We start from the raw sequence: 21,445 nt of genomic DNA on the forward strand, positions 1-21,445 counted from the left end.
CGACTCCACATCGTACTATGATGGGTCTTCAAAACTTTTAAGTAGCTATCTTGGAAATGAGTTCCTAACAATTATCCGCATTTTAAGACTTTTGGCAGGAGATCTCTCACCGCTATAATTGCGGGTTATCACTTTAGTGAGACAGTCTTCCCGTCGTTTGGGGGAGATAAGGAAAGTATTTTTTAAGGGAACGACATGAATCGTCGTGGTGTATTCCCACTACGTCTCATATTGATTCTTATACTCCACAAATGTAAATGTGAAGTGACAAAGAATAATCGATTTTCAGAATGTACGTTGATGTCGCTAAAGTGATGAGATCAAACATACCAGTTGCAAACCTACCTGCAAGGTTACAAATCCTCAATAAGGGATATACACCATAGACTAAGGTGTTGCAACTACACTTGGTGGAAGTGTAGTTAAGGCCATAACTCCACAAAGGAAGATGGAGAGACTACCAGTTTCGATCAATGTTCACTTAGAAATGAAGTAGATGAGTAAGACACAACCTAATTTGTATCATTAATGAAATTATCTTATTTGATTGTCTTTGGCTATGTCCATGAATCAATACTGGAGGACGCTCCGAAGTTTAATGATTCAGAGAACAATGAAATCTTAAAGGATTGTGAGAACACACACGAGTCAATGGAAAGATCGTGCAAGCATATAATAATTATTTTTATATATAGTTTCTCAAGAAAATAGAGAACGACGAGATCGGACCATGCTTCTTATTGTTTAATGTCAACAAAGAGCATATTTGGCCTACATAATCCAGGTATAACTTGGTTCTTTGACAAGTATACAAGTATTTGGTATGGTAGTGCTAACCAACTAAGTATAAAGCCTATGAGACATACATGATTATTTGTCATAGAGCAAAGTGGGAAGAATGAAGTCTCAAAGTATCAAGACTCACCTTGTGGCGCGAGGTTTCTCACAAAGCCCTGGAATTGTCCTCTTGTAATGAACGTTATAGCGTTCCGCTACTTAGTTAGCATGGTAATTTCAAAATGACTTGAAATGCAGCATATGTATGTGGTTATTACGTATCTCTGAAAGAATCAAGAGATAGAAGATATTTACAAAAGGGCCTGATAACCTTTTGTTACCCAAATCAAGTGACTTTAGACCACAAAATGCCTTTACAATTAGACTGGACGTTCACTTACTGAATGACACAATCATGTGAATGTGGTATAAGCATCTATATGGCTATTTGATTTGGATGTGATAGACATGTAAGGTATTTTTCCTTGCGTATTCACAAGCAAGTTTCTGATTGGAATTGTAGCTACCTATGTCGATGGTATAGACATGATGAGTGCTCTTGATGAAATAAGAGATACTACTAGCTACTCTAAATCCAAATTTGAGATGAGAAATCTGGGGAAAGCTCGATCGAAAATTGACCTTGTGGTATATTATTCCACCGGTTTGCATAGGTCTAAAGTTGTCAGGAAATTTAACAAGGACATGCGTCCTGCTAGCACTCCCATGGTTAGTCGAGGTTCAAATGTAAGTAAATGACCAATTCGTCTAAAGGAAGATGACGAAGATGTGTCGAGAGATGAATTTCCCTTACCTAAGTACAATAGACGCATTATCGTACTTATCATAATATACTCGTCCAAACGTTACATCCTAAGTGAACTTGTTAGCTAGATATAGCTCAGCGCCAACGCGATGTCATTGGAATGGTATAATGAATGTAATCATATACTTAAAAGTAACCATTGACATAAGTTTGTTTTATCCCTCCAAAGACATAAAATAGGATTGCTAAAGGAACTGCAATCCAAAGGTTGTTGATTATGAAGGAACAATAATCTTTTCTCCAACGAAAGTAATCAGGAGGAGATATGGTAGACTATTTTCTAGGTCATTACTGCTATTTAGTCTCGAAAAGTACATGACTAAAGGAACTGTCTGGAACAACTTTGAAAGTAATAAGGGGGAGGATCCAAGGATATGATGTCGGCGTATTTTACTTCGAAATGGAAGCTGTGTTGTACTCTTTTTCCCTTCGATCGAGAATAGTTTTTTCCAAAGGGTTTTGTTACTCGACAAGGTTTTTAGCGAGACAACACTAAAAACATCAAGTATGTTGAACGTTGAAGACATAAAGATCGCGTTGATATTACTGAAAACATATGAATCAAAGAAATGAAACGCAATAGTCTGTTAAGCAACGTAACTTCCATAATCAACAACATGGTCTTATAAACATTCAAGTCATCAAAGTAAAGTGTGATAAACTCCTTTTGACTGCATCAGACTAATGAAAATTGTCTGACATTAGGGGGAGCATCTAATGGTTTGTTGAACTATTTTCCTTCACCGAGGTTGCTTTTTTCCACAAGATTTTGTTACTCGGCAAGGTTTTTAATGAGACAACAACAAACACCGGGAATGTAATTTCCCATCTAAGGCTATTGTCTCTCCCACGAGGATTTTCTGCCTTAAGAGTTGTGAAGCAACTAGTCAACTTCAACGGAGCAAAGTGATCATTTGCAACGGATCACCTTTACTTGCATCTGTCACGTTGTACTCTTTTCCCTTCGTCAAGGTTTTATGCCACTGGGTTTTCCTTGTCAAGGTTTTAATGGGGCAACATATTCGAGTCCAACTATGTTCTAAGTTTGCTTAATGTTGTACTCTTTTTCTTTAGTTCAGGTTTTGTCCCTCTGGGTTTTCCTGACGAAGTTTTAACGAGGCAATTAACTTAGACTCGTCGATCTTTAAAGATCGTATTACATGTAAAATACAAGACAAAATGTGAAGTACTACATGTGAAGAGTTGTACCAAGGTTTTGTCTCACTAGGTTTTTCTTTGTCAAAGTTTTAATGAGGCAATGAACTTTGGCACAAGTCATCAAGGAGAACGACATTTGAAGAACTATATGTGAAACACTATGTATAAAGTTTTGTTATTGAACCGCACAAGGGGGAGTGTTACAGGTCCTACGGCCCGTGGATGTGCGGTCCAACTAGATTCATAGGGTTGTATATAAAGGAAACTATGTAATGCTTCTACCATAATCTCCTAATAAGATTATTCCTCTAATCTTTCCTTATTTCATCTGTAATTCTCCTTAAATCATAGAATTGTGAACTGTTTATAACAGAATATATTTGCTTCTACAACATCTTTGGGACAGTTACCTTAATCACAAAACTCAAACAATCATAGAATTGTGAACTGTTTATAACAGAATATATTTGCTTCTACAACATCTTTGGGACGGTTACCTTAATCACAAAACTCGAATGCCATTTATGAAAAGATTATATATGAAACATCAAAGATCAAATGGGTGAAACATACTGTATTTCTTCATTGAGCTCTAAGTTGAACTTATCTTTGACCTTCTCCTTAACCAAGTTTATGAGTTCAATCATGTCTTTTGAAGTTGAACCACCACAGTTGATAAAGAAATTTGCATGGACTTCAGATATCTTTGCATTTCCCAATCTGAAACCTTTCAGTCCAGCTTTTTCAATCAATTCTCCCGCTGAGACGCCAACGCCTTCTGGATTCCTAAACACTGATCCAGCACTTCTTTCTCCCAGTGGTTGAGATAAGCGTCTCCTGCCAGACAATTAAGGACAATCAAGGTTATATATAATCATTAAGAATGTAAGACATTATCAGTTTTGATATATATATTTATACTTTGTTAAGTATGCTTTCTGTTGTTCCCTTGCTAATGGAAAAGGTTTTAACTTGAAGGTAACAGCCACAATTGCAGCCAAGTCTTCCATGTCCTGAAAGGATGATTTGCGGTAGCTGAAAGCAAGATCATTTTGATTTATTGTTTCAAGTCTACCGTCAGTCTGTAATATCTCAACACTGGAAATGACATCAGAAATCTCCTACAAAAAGAAACCAAAAGATTCATCATTTTCAATACTTGAGAATTCAACTATGAAAAAGCGAGATACAAAAATTATAACTTTACTTGTCCATTAGCTCCAGCATTCATGTAAGCTCCTCCACCAACACTGCCCGGAACACCAGATGCAAACTCAAGACCCGTGAATCCATCATTGGAGCATCGGACACCCAACTGATTGAACGGGTAACCGCTACCTACTCTGTATATACCCGATTCGACCTCTTCGAAAAAGTCAATTCTGTTGAGAATTATGCAACCATCAAAACCGGAGTCATCAAAGAGACAATTTGAACCTTTGCCGATGATAAGAAACCGGATTGAATGTTCGCGACAGTATCTGTTAAGCATGATACAATAACACACGACTGTCATCATACAATCCTAGCTCTGATCCTTTTAGTGGGAAGCCCAATCAGTGTTGAAAATTGAAACTAGAATTATAAGAATATCCAGGGAGGAATTCATACATACCTGATAGCGGAGAGCAATTGTGTCTGATGGGAAACCTGGACAAAGTAGTTACAAGGGCCTCCAATTCTCCAAGTGCTTAATTCGCTAAGTAACTTTGTACCACGAACAAACTTCAACCCACATGAAGTAAAAGATGGAGAAGAATCTCGTTCTTCTCTAAGAATACAGGTAGTAGCAGTAGCCGTTGCCTTTTGTAGTCGTTTCATGATATTATAATGAGAGGCATACAAAGACATTTGAGGATGTTTATTTCTTCTTATAACGACCATTTGATGTTGTTGACATTGTCGGGCGGTTTCAAATAAGGTTTTGTAGTCATGGTTAGAAGTTTTAACATCAGAAATAGGACTCGAGATGACAAATGTTTCGGATGTAAACCCCATTCTGCTTACAAAAACATGGAAATTTTCAAAATGTGTCTACTGTGTTCTTCATAGAGAGAATTCAAAGTGCAATTGCTTGGTATCTCACTCAAGCCAAATGCCGTCTCATTTTTCTTGGTTTCTCTGCCATAAACTAATCAACACAACAGGGATGTAATTCTTTCATTTCTCGAAATTGGGATTTTTATCAATGACTGAAGAAGACCCTTTGTGAGGAATTTGGCAAATTTCATAGGAGGGAAGAATCATCAAGCAAAATATTCACATTCCCACTAACTAAACCACAAGAAAACTAAAATGAATTTCTCATGAAATTTAGTTATCAAGAATGTAATTACTAAACTTTGATTTACAGGAAAACACAAATCTGGATTTCAGAAAACACAAAACACTTGTTGGGATTCAGTGAAACCCTAAATTAAAAAGAGAGAGAAGAAGAGAGGCTTACCAACAACCTTGAGGAGAGATTAGAGAGACAGGCGAATTGAAATTTATATCTTCTCCAATCCCCATTTCGATTTCGTAGTCGGATTTTCAACACAGAATTCAACAGCAAAAAAAAACTGTAAAAGTCCGCGCTTCAGTCCGTATTGGTACTTCGGTTCAGTTCAGTACCTAGGTGAGTACCAAGATTTTCCTTCTCTCTCTTTCTTATTTCTTTATCTTTCTTTAAAAGAAGAAAAATGATTTTCGAGATATTTCGACTTTGAGCACTAAAAGGTGGCTACAGTTATGTCTGGGTCACCAAAATCTTTTAATTAGAGTTTGAATCACAAGGCTGGACCGCTGTTGACCATCCTAACCGTTAGCTAATTACAGTATTTATTTTTGGAAATAAACAGACTGCCGCTAGGGGCATTTTATTAGAAAACAAAGATAGGTTCTTTATAAGGCGGTAATTAAGGGTGCACACAGTACGTTTCGTCTCGGTTCTTACCAAGACCGAGTACCTGTACCTCCCTAGTCTCGGTTCCTATTTTTTGGACCGGTACCTGTACCCTGTACCTCGGTTTCGGTACTATTCGGGATCAGTACGGTATCTGGTACGGTTCCGGTACTAGTCTCGGTTCCAGAACTGCAATATCATTTTATTCTTTTTTCTGTTCAAATGTACCTACTGCACTGAAATTCAGTGTACCAATATACCTACTGCACGAAGCAGCTGTGGACCAAAAGAAACAACAATAGATTGATTATCTATTAAAGAACTCTAGTACTTATATTCCATGTAATCATGTTGTGCTGTGGTTGCAGTCTTGGTTTGAAAGTGATGAAATAAGTGCTGGTGCGTTAGAAGTAGCCAGAGAAGAAAACAATCTGACCAATGAGTGTCGGTGTGTATTACTTTCAAGATTCAGCAAGAAAAAGAAGGCTCCAATGTGTACAGCCAACACCCTTACACTTGTACTGTTCTAGTTGAGCAGAAGATGATACCCAAAAATGAATTTCCTCGAACATCCTTAGAACACAAAAGTGAACCCAAGTCCGACCAAATGGGAGTGGGATCTACAAAGAGCAGTCAAATTTGGAAAAAATGGTTTCGACAGTATCTCAAGTGTGAATCATTTCTGGACTATTTTTCCTTTGCAAGTGGCACTACCTTATCTAGTGACGCTGTTCTTATGATCTGACACGCAACGGGAGCTGGTCGCTGGTGTTCCGTGTTCGTGGAGTTGAAGTCTAATGGAGAAGAAGAAAACTCTTTCCTGTAAATCAAATGGCTATTATTAGTTTATTACCCATAAATCTAATGGCTATTATTAATTTCTCGGATTAAAAAATCTCTGACCATCGTTCACATCTACCAAATCCATGGCTAGCAGACGATAACGACAATTTCTCTTCTTCCGTATTTTCTAGCTGAAGATTTACAATTAATCAAACTCTAAACTTAGTGAACTCAGCCACTTCTGAACCTTTGCCATATCCTTCTCAACTGAAACCCATCTAGCCATTTCATTCTTGATTTCAATTAAGTCATTATAGACCCAAATATACTTCGTTGATTTTCACATTTAACAGCTTCAACATCAAAATCCATACTAGACTGATTGTTTCTTCACGACAACAACATGGTCTTCTTCCCTTCATCAAAATTGAGTTTCAGACACAACCCATCTCTCTAAATCCTGTCAATCTCGTGTGAGAATTCCTGTAATTTCTTTAATCTTATCTTGGAAGTTTAAGATTAATGAGATGTTGGAAGTTTTTTGGTTGATATCAATTAAATAACAAGATATCAGATGATTAACATTTGTTGCTACGGATAAAAGATCTTCATCTTCAGGTAGTTATTGTAGCTGCGAAGTTGATGTTAACTCTGAAAGTGGAGAAATATAAGAAAGATCGATAGAAGAAGAGGCGCAAAAATACTCAAACAGTAAATATGGTATTAAGGACTATCAGGATAGGATTTAAATTTCAGTCGTTCTTGCAAAGGATAAATCTCACTCATACACGTGCCTGACAAAATAGGAATGTCTAGGTTAGTAAATATGACAAACTTTAATACTCCCTCCGTCTCACTATTAAGTGACATAGTTCAAGTTTGCACAATTTTTAAGGCAAGTAAGGAGAAAAGTATTTTTAAGCATTTTTTTACAGTTATACCCTTATGGATAATAAATAGTGAAATTTTGAAATGGTTTATCTCTCAAACTACACCACGGATGTTCGCAAACTTCGTACCATTGAAAAGCATTTTAAAACACCTACGTAACGAATATAAACATGACTATCAAATTATGCATATTTCTTATAATCAATTAAAGGATAATTTTAGAAATATCTCCTTGTTTAGTGATAGAGGTCACTTAATGATGGGACAAAATCTAAAAGTAACTAGGTCACTTATTAGTGGGACGGAAGGAGTATTATATTGGTCATTTACTTACTTAACCAAATTCTATAACTGTCAACGCGGTTAATCACGATCATGTGACCCAAACTCTAATTAAGAAAAAAAATTGTAGCCCAATCGTAAGTCTGGTCATTTTTTGTGACTCAAAGTCAAAATAACCCAAGATTTTGTTTATAACTTTAAATAATAACATCAAGTTCGTCTATAACGAGAGATTTTAACAAACTAAGGAAATTTGTATACCAAGACTCAGATACTTTGCTGGTCCTAGATTTCTTAGCTAGAAAGTTTGCAATTTCATTTGATTTTCTATGCACGTACTTGCATTTCCAGGTTTTTATGAATTTTAACAACGGTCTACAATACTCAATAACATTTTCGTTTGTCCATCTAACAGACTTAACGCTACCATTTATTGCCTTTACTACATTTAGGCAGTCTCATTCCAAGTGCAAATTCTCCACAACAGCTCTTCATGCATACTTAATAGCTTCCAATGCTTCCAAAGACTCCGCTTGCTCCTCATCTTGAGATATCCCTAAGATTGATAATACTCCTCCACATTCTCGTGTATCGGAAAACATAGTTAGCCCAACAACCATATTTTTATTTTTCTTAAGAAACGAAACATCAAAATTGATCTTTTTGAAGTTTTTTTATGGCATCATCCACGACGAGTTATTCGTGTTGTGTCTAAAGTACAAGCTAATAATACTTTATCCACCGGTATTGTTTTCCCAATCAGCTACATCTTTTTGCACCTGCCTAACCAAATTTATCACATGCACATTAGCCTTATTGAACACAATAGAACATGTAAGTTTCCACACATGCCACAAGGCAAACCCAACAAATATTCTAAACATATTTTGACTCCTTATGCTAGTGTTGTTTGTGTTAACCCAACTAGTAATCCAATCTTGTAATAACATACTTCCCAAGGTACCTGTAATATTAGTGTCAAGTGAAAAGCATAGTCTTCTTGTGGCATGACAACCGATTAGCAAATGATATGTTGTTTCCCTCCAGTTTCACAAAAGGGACATTTTCAATCTATGTTTGTAACAAACCTAGCAAGTTTATTTCTAATATCCAGACAATCATGGACACATTTCCACATAAAATGTTTTTTTTTTTTTGTGGAAAGTCAAGTTTCCACAGAGATTTCCTAAAAAAAATCGTGGCCATACACAATATCTACTATCACTTTATAAAAAATTTTAACGTTGAACTCCCGATTGTAAGCTGGTTTCCATCTTATCACATGAGAACCTGAAGAAGGTATCCTTACTTCATATATGTCTCTAACAGTATCACTATCAAACATAACTTTAAGAATGTCTATATTCCATTTACCTTCGTCCTCCAAAATAAGTTAGCTAACATATTTCATATTAGTAGATGCATGCGAAGAATCAAGCAAACTTGGTCTATTTGGATCCCACCTATCTTTCCAAATCTCAATAGTCCTACTATCCCCAACTTTCCGACAATAATTACTTTGTATGACCTCTAAACTCCTACACACACCTCTCCAAACCCATAAAATTGAAGCTTCCTTCACATAATGTTGAGGGATTACTATTTGGGAAGTATTTGTGTTTAAGAATCCTAGAACATAGCACATCTGGTTCATTGATTAATCTACATGATAATTTAGCCATCAAGGCAGCGTTAAGGTACTCAGTCTTTTTGATATTTAGACCTCTTAAAGCTATTGGCTTAGCCACAATGTCCCAACTTCTAAGGTAAACACCCCTAGTAATCTCTTTATTATTCCACAAATTTTTTATTTATATAGCATCTATCCTTTTAGTCAATTTTTTTTGGCATTAGAAACACAACAAGGCGATTAAGATACCCTCCTTTAGAAGAAGCTAATCTTTTATCAAAGTTATCAGTAAGGTTGACAAAGTTTTCCATCTTAGTCCTTTGTATGAGCAACAACACTCCTTGATATTATTCTTGGAGTCCTAATTTTTAAAATTTAGGATGTTCACAACCAAGATTATGTCTACATGCGAACTATTCGAAAATTATGGATTTTTGAACCATGAAGAAGATTTTATAAAACCAATTTGGAATTATAAGAAGGTATTCGTACACAGTAAGTCACTTCGGCCGGTTCATATGGACCATGTCAAAAATATCAATTTTCCATACTAGGTGGCATGGAAAATCAGGCACGCCACTATGAGAAAACAACCGAGCGATATTGGCACGCCACTATAGTGCCAAAAATACAGACTTTGTCGCTAGAAATTAATACATTATTGTTATTTAAGGCATGTCAAACTCATAATACTCGACTTTGTCTAACACAATTTGTGCAACAATTGTCTTACTCTTCCAACATATTATTTTCCTTAAAAAGTAAGTTTTTTGGTCTTATTAAAAAAAAACTCGTGGACGTGTCCATAACCCGCAATCCCTAGAGTTGTCTCAGAACTTTTTCTGATACCAACTGCGACAAAGAGAAAAATTATGCTTACGGCGCCCAGACCAAAACTCCTTGATGTGTTACTCATAATGCAGTGACCAGGCCTTAAAACTTAAAGGATCAATAGGAAATTCCATGTTACTTTGCCTTTCCAAGCATGCTTTGCAACCATGACGCCTTAAAAATAGCTTCCACATTGTTCTAATAACGAGCAGATTGGAGGTCTCTGATAGTGCATACTATAGTCAGGTTCTTTGAAATTGTAGGAACTCTTTCCCTCAAATCAATGCTCCGTCATTTTCTGATTTTTGGCTATATACTACACTCTTTAACATGGGGTTATTGGAAGCCTTACTCTCTTTCGGCGATAGTGTCCTTTCTTATACGAAGGATGCAAGGCCATAAAGGCCGGGGACGGAACCAGAAATACTTTATAAGGGGGGCTAATCCACAATAAATATATGTATAGGGAGGGCTTATTAAGAATTTTTTTTCTTATAAATACTAAGAGCTTCAAAGGATTTATACTGAATAAACAAAAAAGAGAGAAGGCGGGGGCCACCCTTGAGCTCCAAGTAGCTTCGTCACTGATGAAGGATAAAGATAATGCACCATGCAACACTAGTTTCCGAGTTATGTCCAGGCACAAGGCATGCTTGGACTTGCACATAGGCCATTTGAAAAAGCGGGGTATGACAACCACACCCAACAATTCATTCAGCAATCTGTATGGACTAAAATACAATATAATTTTGCGACGTCCCAAATACTAATCCTGCTTATCTGATAGGATTACAACCTAATTAAAGCATCAAAACTAGATTACCGATTTTAAGAATCATAACTATAAAAAAGTGCTAAATAACAAAACTCAAACTCTCTGATATTACATAAATGAAAGTCTCTCGAGTTCTAAGAATACACAAATGTGTTGTCTACAAAATAATAAAGAATACATATATCAAAAGATGCACAACAACATTAGATTCAATAAAGCTCTAATCTAAGAAAAGGATATCTTCGAGTGCTCCATTCCTTCAGATTACTGAAAAACTGATGTGGGAACAAATGAGCACATTATCCCAAGGGGTGCCCAATAGAAACAAATAACTCTCAAGTAAACACTAACATGCTTCACAATCCTAAACAGTAATTTAAAAGAGACAAAGTTGAAAGGAAACATTCAGCAATTCACGCATCAAGAAACAAAGATTAGTCAAACAAGCATGATATGCACACGAGTGATTTCCCTTAAATAAAATAGTATATATATTATTGCTGAAGGATGGTGCACCGCCGTACTAATACTATTGCCAACGGATGGCAGAATGCCCTACTATCTTAATAAGCAGAAAATATAATATTATTGCTGACGGATGGCGTACCGCCCTACTAATACTATTGCCGACGGATGGCATACCGCCCTACTTAACTTAGCAAGGAGTTGTGGGGAGACACAAACACTCCTCGCGAGGGAAACCACATAACGCATATCACACACATACAGTTACATTCAATACAAACATCGTTCAATGTAATTACAATAAACACTCATACAGATAGCAAAGCACATCATGATCGCGAAGAAAAGAAACTCAACGATTACAAGAAGGTTATAAGGTTCCCACCTGATTTGATGTCAAGCCACGCCTACCTTGAAATCCACAATCCACTGGTTCATCCTTGAAATCGTTTGTTGTTAATATAGACTAAATTTTAATCACACAAGTACTCTAAGAATTAGCCAAAAGGCTCATAATATAATCTCATACAATTCTCTGGTTATAGGCTAAGTGAACTATCTAATGGTTCTAAGCCCATGTATGGTTCTATATCTTATTATTTTATATATTTAGTTTATCTGAGAATTTACTAGTCCAATTAGATTAGTCCTACAGTCCATTATATATGTCTTATGAGTAACTACAACTTTGTAGAGGAACCAAAGGCTAATTCAGATCACAAGTAGTCCAAACACCCTATTTAAGAATTTTGGCCAAAAGGCCAAGTCCACTAAGCCATCCATTAAACTAAGGCCTGGTCAATCTGAGTCAACTAAAGGTCAATAACAGTCAAAGGGTTCTACTAACGGTCAACGTCAGTCAGGGTCAATACAGTGTGGCGTTCAAAGTTGGACTAGGTCCCGTGGTTTTTCTACATTTGCGGTTTTCCTCGTTAACAAAATTATGATGTTTGTGTTAGTTATTTTCCGCATTATATTATATAATTGAAATATCACAGGTTGTGCATTGTATCGATCAATTAGGAAATCCAACCTTTGGTTGTTGATTGAGATTGATTGATCCTTGAACATTGGTATTTGGTACCGTTCAAGTTACTTCTCCTATATTCAATCGGGCTCGTAAATTTCTATTTGCTGATTGAATTGAGAATTAGAGATATAAACTCTTTGATATACTTTTCTCTAGATTGAGTCTGACTGTCTAGTAGATTCTCTATAAAATATATTGGAGTAAGTCCTCTCAGATTGTCAAACGAATTGTTGGGTGTGGTTGTTATACCCCCGCATTTTCAGATTTCACCCACAACTAAGAGTTACTACGACCCAAAGTCGAAGACTTATAAACAAATTTGTCTCCCGTAGATATGTCTATCCTTTATTCTTTTTATCCCGTATTTTGATACAAAGATTAAGGTGAACATGAATCAACTAATAATCTGGTCTTATACTCCCGAAGAGCATCCTAGAAATATTAGTCACCTCACAATAACCTAACTGATTAACTGAAGAAGTTATTGCGGAATCACAAGAGTCTGAGATGAAGAACTGTTGGGATTACTTTTTATATCTTACTTATCAGAGATAAATCTCGAGTAAATCTTAGAGAGGATAAAACTCAATATGATAGAACAAGTAAGATCAGAATACGCAACTACAGAGATAATAATTAGATCTGGCTTAACGATCCCAAATGAAGTCTTCAAGTCGTTAACCTAATAATGGTTTTGGAAAACCTAGGTTAAAGGAGAATCTACTCTAGTTTGCAACTAGAACACATAAAAGTATTGGGATTAGGTTTTCCAGATGCTAGAGTTCTCCCTTATATATCCTTTCAAATCAGGGTTGCTTACAATCAAAGCTAAGATAGCTTAGTAATAAAGCATTCAATATTCACCGTTAGATGAACTCCTGATTTAAGATTCAAGCTAAGTCTGCTTAAAATTAAGCAATCAAACTCCATCGTTATATGGTATTAGCTTGATACACACAAATGAAATATACTTATACTTATATATGGATGAACCGTACCAAAACGTGTATACTCGATTGGCTTAATAATAGTTAACCGAAGTTAGCCATATTTACACTTATAACTTAACTATATTCATCTAACACTTCTAGATCAAATATGATGATCAATCAATCATGATAAATAATCAAATGAATATAAATGTGTTTCAAGAGAGTTGATCAAAATTTCATCATTTTATAGAAATATGTATATGAACTATTTGAAGCAAAATCGGTTTGGTTTATAATTGTAAAAAGTACTTATACAAGAACCAATTCATGAACATAATGCCAACGGTTTGTAAAACTAGTTGACATACCTTAATATATTAAAGTTCCAGGGACTTTAGTTCGCAAACGAACCTGAGTTCATGAGTACGAAAATCATACTTTACTGATTTTAGAACATAATCGCTCTGTTCGCAAACTGAGTACGCGAACAAGAGTTCCAGACTTTGGCTTTGTCTATCCATTCACAACAACGTACGCGAACATGAGTTCCGGACTTGGACTTGTATAGTCCGTTCACAAACAAGGTACGTGAACAAAAGCTCCGTACCTTTTCACAGGTAAACCAGTTCACAAATAGTGTTCGCGAACAATAGTTCCCCAACCTGAAATAGACTTGCACAGTTAGTATACAAAGTATACAACCTGTATTATATTCAGGCATGGTAATTCTAAAACTCTCGTTTAATCATTGAAAGATCCTTGGAAGACAACAATGGTAATCTCACGCATACCACTAGCTTCAAGTTATTTTCAAGTGATTGATCGATCAATATGAAACTTCCCAAGTCGACATAAATGATTGTCTCACACAAATCATATAAGATGTTTCAAGGTAATTTTCAAATGATCATCTTTTGACTTAATTTTTAGTTTCCAACAAATAAGTTGTCTCCAACTAAACTCGTCAAGAATACGATGAACTTAGTAAAATATAAAAGTCCCAACACATATTTCGAGAAATAGATAAGCGAGTTTAAGTCGGCTCTAAATATCAAATGTGTATAATGTAAAAGTCTATATAGATATACGATTTAGTCTCATCAGAAGATAAGATAGAATAGACTTCTGAGTGATAGATAAGTTTTAGTCTCCACATACCTTTTATTGATGAAGTTCCTCCAAGTTCTTCAGTAGATCTTCTTCTTCAATTGGTGATCGCCGTGAAGTCTAAAGCTCAACTACACACTTCTATCCTAATCTGAGACATAGCTATAAGTAGACTAGAAATCAAGTATATAGTTTTGATCAACTAAACTTGACAAACAATCTTGAGATAGCAACGCCTGCAAGTTCGACCGAGCAGTGCTCTAACACCATTGTAATCCTATTACTAATTTTCTTACTTCGCTTCGGCATTGTTGAAAAATGCACCGATCATTCTCATGCCAAGTGTGCATTAGTCTGGCTCATGTCGTACTTGTACTATATCATCCTTGTACTGGGCTCATACCGATTTAGGTTACTTCTTTGGGAACTCCCAATTCAAAATTTGTGCATACATATGCCTACATCAAATGCCTTGATAGGATATATGAGCATCAACCGAATAGAGTGCAACTTAACTTATCAAGTATGACAATAATTATCTCCTGCATGGCATTGCGAGACAAATAATATGAGTTACCATAATTTCGCAATCACCTCGCAATTAGATGATATGAGCGACAAGGTGTTGGACCACTAACACCGCAACTCATTGTGTCTGCCTACATACTCTTCTCCATAGCTTGAAGGGATCAAGCGCGGAATGTAGCTCATCAACATCGGGACAAGCAACTAAAACCAACTCGTATTTCAAGGCCAAAACCAAACAAAGTGTAATTTTTATGTGCCGAAGGGCTTTCGGAAATAATGAACAAGAGTGTGTATCACTGGAGCAATTTAGTTCGCAAGTATGCATTCTATAGATCGGGACATGCGAAATATCACCTCGGTTACCTTTCCTTCGGTTTGCACCATTCTGATACATTTTTGTCTTAGCAATGCAACAACAATGATGCCTATGCATCATGAATCCTTTTTCGTGTAAGCAACGCAGCTTAAGGATGCTTTCGCATCATTTATTCTCTACCGACTAAGCTTTATATATAGCTTATTAGTACATTCCCCCCTTAATGCACCTTCAACCAACATCCCTTCCCTATATATATATATCTTGCTGAAATATTTACAACTAGAAAAGGCGGAGAGGGATGGACATGTACCAAGTACCACCTGTTTTCGCGAGAGCTATATATACTTGGCTCACGCCATTCTTCCGGTTCTCTTGATCAACAAAGTTCGCAAACTTTGGTTCAAGGAATAATACTTATACATAAATGTGTTTCCACAACAATGCTTATGTCCACCATTGGTTATGTAATCTAAACTCGCATTTCAATCATTGAAACATTCTTAGAGGACGTTATGCAGTTGTTACACCATTTCTCGTCAAAGCAATTTTCAAGATGATTGAAACATATCATGACTTTCGTCACATGGTAAAGATAAACTTGATCGAAGCGAAAAGCTTATCAACACATATTTCGAGATATAGATAGGCGAGGTATACTCGGCTCGAAATACCAAATGTGTATAATCTAAGTTTATATATATATTGTACGACTTCTTGTCTCAAAGAGTAGGAGATAGAGTAGATAGACTTTTGAGTGATAAATAAGTTCAAGTCTTGACATACCTTTTTGTCGAGAAGTTCCACCGGTTCCTTGAGTAGTTCTTCTACTTGTATGATGAATCGCCATGAAGTCCTTGAGCTCAGCTACACTTTCTATCCTAGTATGAGACTTAGCTATAATAGACTAGAAATCAAGAATTATAGTTTTGATCACTAACATTGACAAGCATGCTTGAGATAGCAACGCATGCGAGTTCGACCGAGCAATGCTCTAACAGTTTGTATCACTGGAGCAATTTAGTTCGCAAGTATGCATTCTCTAGCTCGGGACATGCGAAATATCACCTTGGTTACCTTTCCTTCGGTTTGCACCATTCTGATACATTTTTGTCTTAGCAATGCAGCAACAATGATGCCTACGCATCATAAAGCCTTTTCGTGTAAGCAACGGAGCTTAAGGATGCTTTCGCATCATTTATTCTCTACGGACTAAGCTTTATATATAACTTATTAGTACATTCCCCCCTTAATGCATCTTCAACGAACATCCACAATATATATGTCTTGCTGAAATTTTTACAACTAGAAAAGGCGGAGAGGGATGGACATGTACCAAGTACCACCTGCTTTCGCGAGGACGAGTTTCAGAAATAGCACCAAAATGGTGCATAATAAGTTCTGGCCTGATCCCCAACTTGAGTGATGCACCATTGTGGTGCAATATCTATCGCTCTTGACCAGCCTCCTACTGGCGTGATGCACCATTGTGGTGCAACTCTGTTCTGGGCCGACATCCCCTGAACGCGCTATAGAAGCTTTGATATGAGGATTCATCTCATTCAATAATGCATTTTTGAGCATACATCATACAAAAAGTGCGGGTATCACACACATCATGCAGAAAGAGTGGATGTTACAATCTAAACCACACCAGGCTTTGTCAATTATAAGAGGATAACAGGATGCTTACTAGAATTCCTTTACCAGAAGAAATTAACAATGTGGTTTGGAATGCACTCATGGACTACACTTGTTCCAGATGAATTTCCTCCTGAATTCTATCAAGAAATATGAGAAATTGTGGGTAGTGATACACAATTTCGCCACTCTCACTCTGAAGACAAATTGTCGTAGAAACACTTGAAGATAAGATTATTACTCCTTTTCAAAGTGCAGTTCTTTCTGGAAGATTGATATCTGACAACATGGTCGTAACACATGAATTACTATAAAAATTAGACTGCGAAACTAGCTTTCTTTCATTTATTCAGCTCAATATGACACGAAACATATGAAAACCAACAAAGAAATCTGAAGTAGTACAATTTGTTGTTCTAAAGAATCAAACCCTTATATTGCAGCAGGAACAAGCAAGAGCGGGAGGCTGTCCATCAATTTCAAAATGTTTTGAGATATCACCTCCTCCACAAATAAACTTTTCAAAGAGGTCACATATGGCATCTATCATTAATACTTTTTGGCTACGCCTAGCTCTGAATCCTTCCCACGATGATACAAATTCGCTCCTCCAAAGATTTGGAAACTAAGAACACATTATACAGTATAAAAAAGAAAAGGTAAAGCATAAATGTAAATTTATTTATACTACATAGAAGAATGAAACAATATGTGGTGAATTCTTCCTTCATGACCACAACCCGACCGGAGACGTTGGAATGGCGTGTGTAGCTATTGCAACATTGGCTGGTCGTCACACATGTTGTGGGGTTGGTCCATATATCCCAAGGGCAACTTAAGCTTCTAGGTTTGTTGCAGTTGATAATGCTGATCCAACTCTCATGTTAATGAAATTTGTTGGTTCTGCCATTTCAAAGGAGATAAAAGTGTAAGATAGAATGGACTTTAACACAATCTGTGCTAGTTATTGAAGTATAGGTACTTACCAGTAACTGGCCTTTTCAGGACAAAGAAACACGCCGCAATGACGAAATAGCAAAGAAGAAGAACCAATCCTTTCAAGTAATGTGAAGTACCATCCTATAAACACATAGCAGTATGCCCATTTCAACAAAGTAAAGTGAACAGGAAGCAGCAAATAACACAAGTGTTTACCTGTAAGGTGAATGCTGCGATAATTACTGACAGCGCTAAAGAACCAGTTTCAAGGAGGTTGAAATCAAGATCCATCTCGATACCCATGATCCAAGCAACGATCACACACAACGGAATCACAAACATAGAAATTTGAGTAGAAGAACCCAAGGCCACACCTAAAGTAATATCCTGCAATATTATGCACACAAGTATATCAACACTCATGTATCCACTTCAAGGTTTTTTTTTTTTTACTGTATGTATGTATTGATGAGGATTCATGAAGTGGTACCAGCTTATTCTTAAATGCGAATATAACGGCACCAGCGTGCTCAGCTGCATTTCCTACAATCGGTAACAAGATTATGCTGATGAAACTGACTGAAATTCCCCAAGATTCCGATGCGTCCTGAAATTATCATTAGGGGATTACAATTAATTCATAAACAAAGAGAATCCAAGAGTACTGCTCCAAGGGAAAAGGATCTTAACTAAGAACGTCTCATATATGTATTATACCTCGATCGTGCCAACAACGAATTCAGATAGAAAAGCGATGACCACAGTCATACCAGCGAGCCAAATAAATGCACTCCAGTATCCAATCACTGCCTCTTCCTCAGATGCCAAGTCGTCATCGTCTCCCTGTATGGATCATTATATATTATTAGACTTAATTAAGCTTCTAATAATGAACAAAGTAGCAAAAATTCGCCTCCAAACGACATATCTAATTAACGAAACCAATAATTGCGTATATTGCGAATCACTACTAGCTACTGCCAAATGCAATGCCACTGATTGATTATGGGTGGTGCATGTGAAGAATGTCAATTGGCACCACAAGTTCCATGCAAAGTGGCAATAAGAAAAAGGATAAGCTTGTTTTCTCATTTAAGTATTGCCATAGAAGAATCCCTTAAAGATCAGTGGCATGTTAGTATGTTACCAATTATTGAAAAATATTGAGCATTAAATTGTTAATACCTCTTGCGCTCCGAAAAGTTGTCGATGAGTCTTCAATTGGAAGAAAAGATATGCAATGTAGGCGATAAGCATGATAATACAGCTCACTCTTGACATTGTTAAGATTGGATTAGCTGTAAGGTCAGTGCTGGATGTAGAAGCATATCTGAACATTAATGGCAAGGAATGGCATAGCAGACCCATCAACAGCAGTAATGAATTCACGTCCGCTTGCTTCTGCAGCACCCGTTAAACGTTGCTAAATTAGAAAATTAAATTAAATTGCAGTAAATAATTGACGGAATGAAATTAAGATTAAAGCTCATCAAAACATACTCTGTCGTATCTTTGCTCGCTATTGAGATTAGCCAGACCACCACAGAAAAGAGAAGTACCAAGAACAAGAAGTAGGTTCGAAAGAATGGAACCTAAAAGCGAGTATTTCACGACGGCTATTTTTCCGGTGTACAATGCAAATATTGCGATTATAAGCTCCGTCGCATTACCACATGTTGCATTAAGAAGTCCTCCAACTGAAAATCAAGTTTCAAATATGAATTATGAAGATTTGGAGGGTTTTTTTGTTCTTTTGAATTCTGTAATATGAAATGAAGAAAATTATTTACTTGTCGGGCCCGTGTAAAATGCAATTTGCTCGGTGAGAAAGCTGAGGCGTTCGGCGAGTGGCGTAAGTGCCACCAAACTCAATCCAAATACCCATGCCTGAGATTCAAATAGCAAAGATCAACTTTGAAGTATCAAAAAATATGTTACGGATTATAAATGAATGATGAAACACCATACTTACATCTCCGAAATGACAATACTTAGCAACAAAGGCTAAAGGAATGGCAGGGAAAAGAATAAAAAGCTTAGTGCCAAGAATGACTTCTTGAAGATTAGTTAAAAACCGTCTTAAGGGTCCGATTTTAACTTTTTGAATAAGAGAAAGACTAGATTTCTTTCTCAGGGAGGATGATGACATATTATGAGCCGTTCGGCCGTGTTTAAATTCTCTGTTGGTTCCCTTAATGGTGTTTCCGCCTCCGCCATTCTCGACATGATTCCACGGCTCTATCCCAGCCATTCTTGTTAAAGCTCTCTAATAATTCAAATTTGCAATCTGCCACTGACTGATCTTGCTTCACTCTCTAGCCTGTGGTATATATCGTCAGATCTCTGAGGAATTTCCTCGAAGTTTCGTATTTTCTCGATTTGTTTTTATCTTTAATGTTTAAAATGACTAGGCTAACTTGTAAAGAACGGATTTGTGTTGCCTTCAATATGTAATGAGCAACACTATTACAAATGGTTTTGCTTAGTAAATCCCGACGGTCATTCAATAAATTTTAAAACAGAATGTTTGGTGACAATTGAACAATTCTTTTCCCGTTTTAAAAATAAAATACAAGTCTCTTTAGTCGTCATAACGTCAATGTAAGTACTAAAAAATTACTATTCACTCACAAGTCACGAATTTCTTCAAGGGAGTATAATATTATTCAGATTTTATCCAACATACTAACTATACGGAATGTGTATATATTAATATAAAGAAAACAAGCGGTAAGTTTTCTTCCGGTTTTACCGTTATCCCAAATTAATGTTCGCACTTTATAGAAAAATGTTTTGAGGGCGAAGTCCTTTGATCTTCTAATCTAGCAGTTAGATTGGCAATCCACGTCAGGTAGGGCAACCTCCTAAGTCATATGAGATGACTAATCTAGCATCTAGATTAGAAGACCACGTCATCTGGGACCACTATATAATGTTGTTTGGTTCAACGCTTTAAGTCTCAGCCGTTAGATTAGATAAGTAATCTTCCAGCGCTGAACCGTTCAGCGTTTGTATCACTTTTTCAGCGCTGAATCATTCAACGTTTCAATCTCGCTGCTAGCTGAACTGCGAGCAGTTTCTAGGAGAGAGAAGTATCCAGAAGTAGTGTTAACTTTTTTCCCACACTTTTTTCTTGATTTGCAACACTTTTTGGCCAATCTAGTAGTTCAATCTAGCCCATAGAGGTTACCCTAAAGGTGCACAGGAACCGAGACGGACCTGCGGACCGTCCCGAAACTGGTGGAACCGTACATGATTTTGTACCGAACCGATGAAGGGGGTACAGGTACCGGTCCAAAAACTAGGAACCGGGGATAAGCAGGTACAGGTACACGGTCCCGTACCGTCCCGGACCGAATGTACAGAATAATTCTAACCATTGGATTTAGGGGTAGTAGACTACTGATAACCGTTAGATCTAGGGGTGGTATATATAGAAAATCTTGGTTAGGGTTTCTTATTTTCTTCTTTTTTTTCCGTCTTCTCTCTCTTAGAAAGAGAATAAGAACTCCATTAGAGTTACAGCCTTACAGGGAAGATTTCTTCTTTTCTCCATACTTCAACTCCACGGACACCACCAGTTACACTGTATTTCATTCTCGATCCAGAAGAAGAACAAAAAATTAGTGATTAAATCGTTTCTATTGTAA

At 36.7% G+C, this 21,445-nt stretch overlaps 2 protein-coding genes across 3 annotated transcripts; both read right to left on the minus strand.

The window, feature by feature from the left end:
• Positions 1-3,128: 3,128 nt before the first annotated feature.
• On the minus strand, positions 3,129-5,423 carry LOC113323342 (UDP-N-acetylenolpyruvoylglucosamine reductase-like). 2 transcript variants are annotated; one of them, XM_026571630.1, is made up of 5 exons: positions 5,208-5,421; positions 4,377-4,760; positions 3,969-4,242; positions 3,683-3,882; positions 3,129-3,598 (listed from the first exon to the last, which is right to left on the minus strand). In XM_026571630.1, the coding sequence occupies exons 2-5, from the start codon at positions 4,757-4,759 to the stop codon at positions 3,316-3,318; spliced, it is 1,140 nt and encodes a 379-aa protein (XP_026427415.1). In that variant the 5' UTR covers position 4,760; positions 5,208-5,421; the 3' UTR covers positions 3,129-3,315. The 2 variants fall into 2 exon arrangements, with proteins under 2 accessions (XP_026427415.1, XP_026427414.1); XM_026571629.1 differs by having other exon boundaries at positions 4,377-5,423.
• An 11,750-nt stretch (positions 5,424-17,173) lies between these two features.
• Positions 17,174-20,211, minus strand: LOC113322783 (vacuolar cation/proton exchanger 3-like). The gene is made up of 9 exons (XM_026570931.1): positions 19,768-20,211; positions 19,586-19,682; positions 19,296-19,492; positions 18,981-19,196; positions 18,513-18,638; positions 18,286-18,402; positions 18,012-18,182; positions 17,843-17,936; positions 17,174-17,759 (listed from the first exon to the last, which is right to left on the minus strand). The coding sequence occupies exons 1-9, from the start codon at positions 20,044-20,046 to the stop codon at positions 17,692-17,694; spliced, it is 1,365 nt and encodes a 454-aa protein (XP_026426716.1). The 5' UTR covers positions 20,047-20,211; the 3' UTR covers positions 17,174-17,691.
• Between the last annotated feature and the right edge of the window lie 1,234 nt (positions 20,212-21,445).

This window comes from Papaver somniferum, chromosome 11 (genome assembly GCF_003573695.1).
Source record: "Papaver somniferum cultivar HN1 chromosome 11, ASM357369v1, whole genome shotgun sequence".
Lineage (NCBI taxonomy): Eukaryota > Viridiplantae > Streptophyta > Magnoliopsida > Ranunculales > Papaveraceae > Papaver > Papaver somniferum.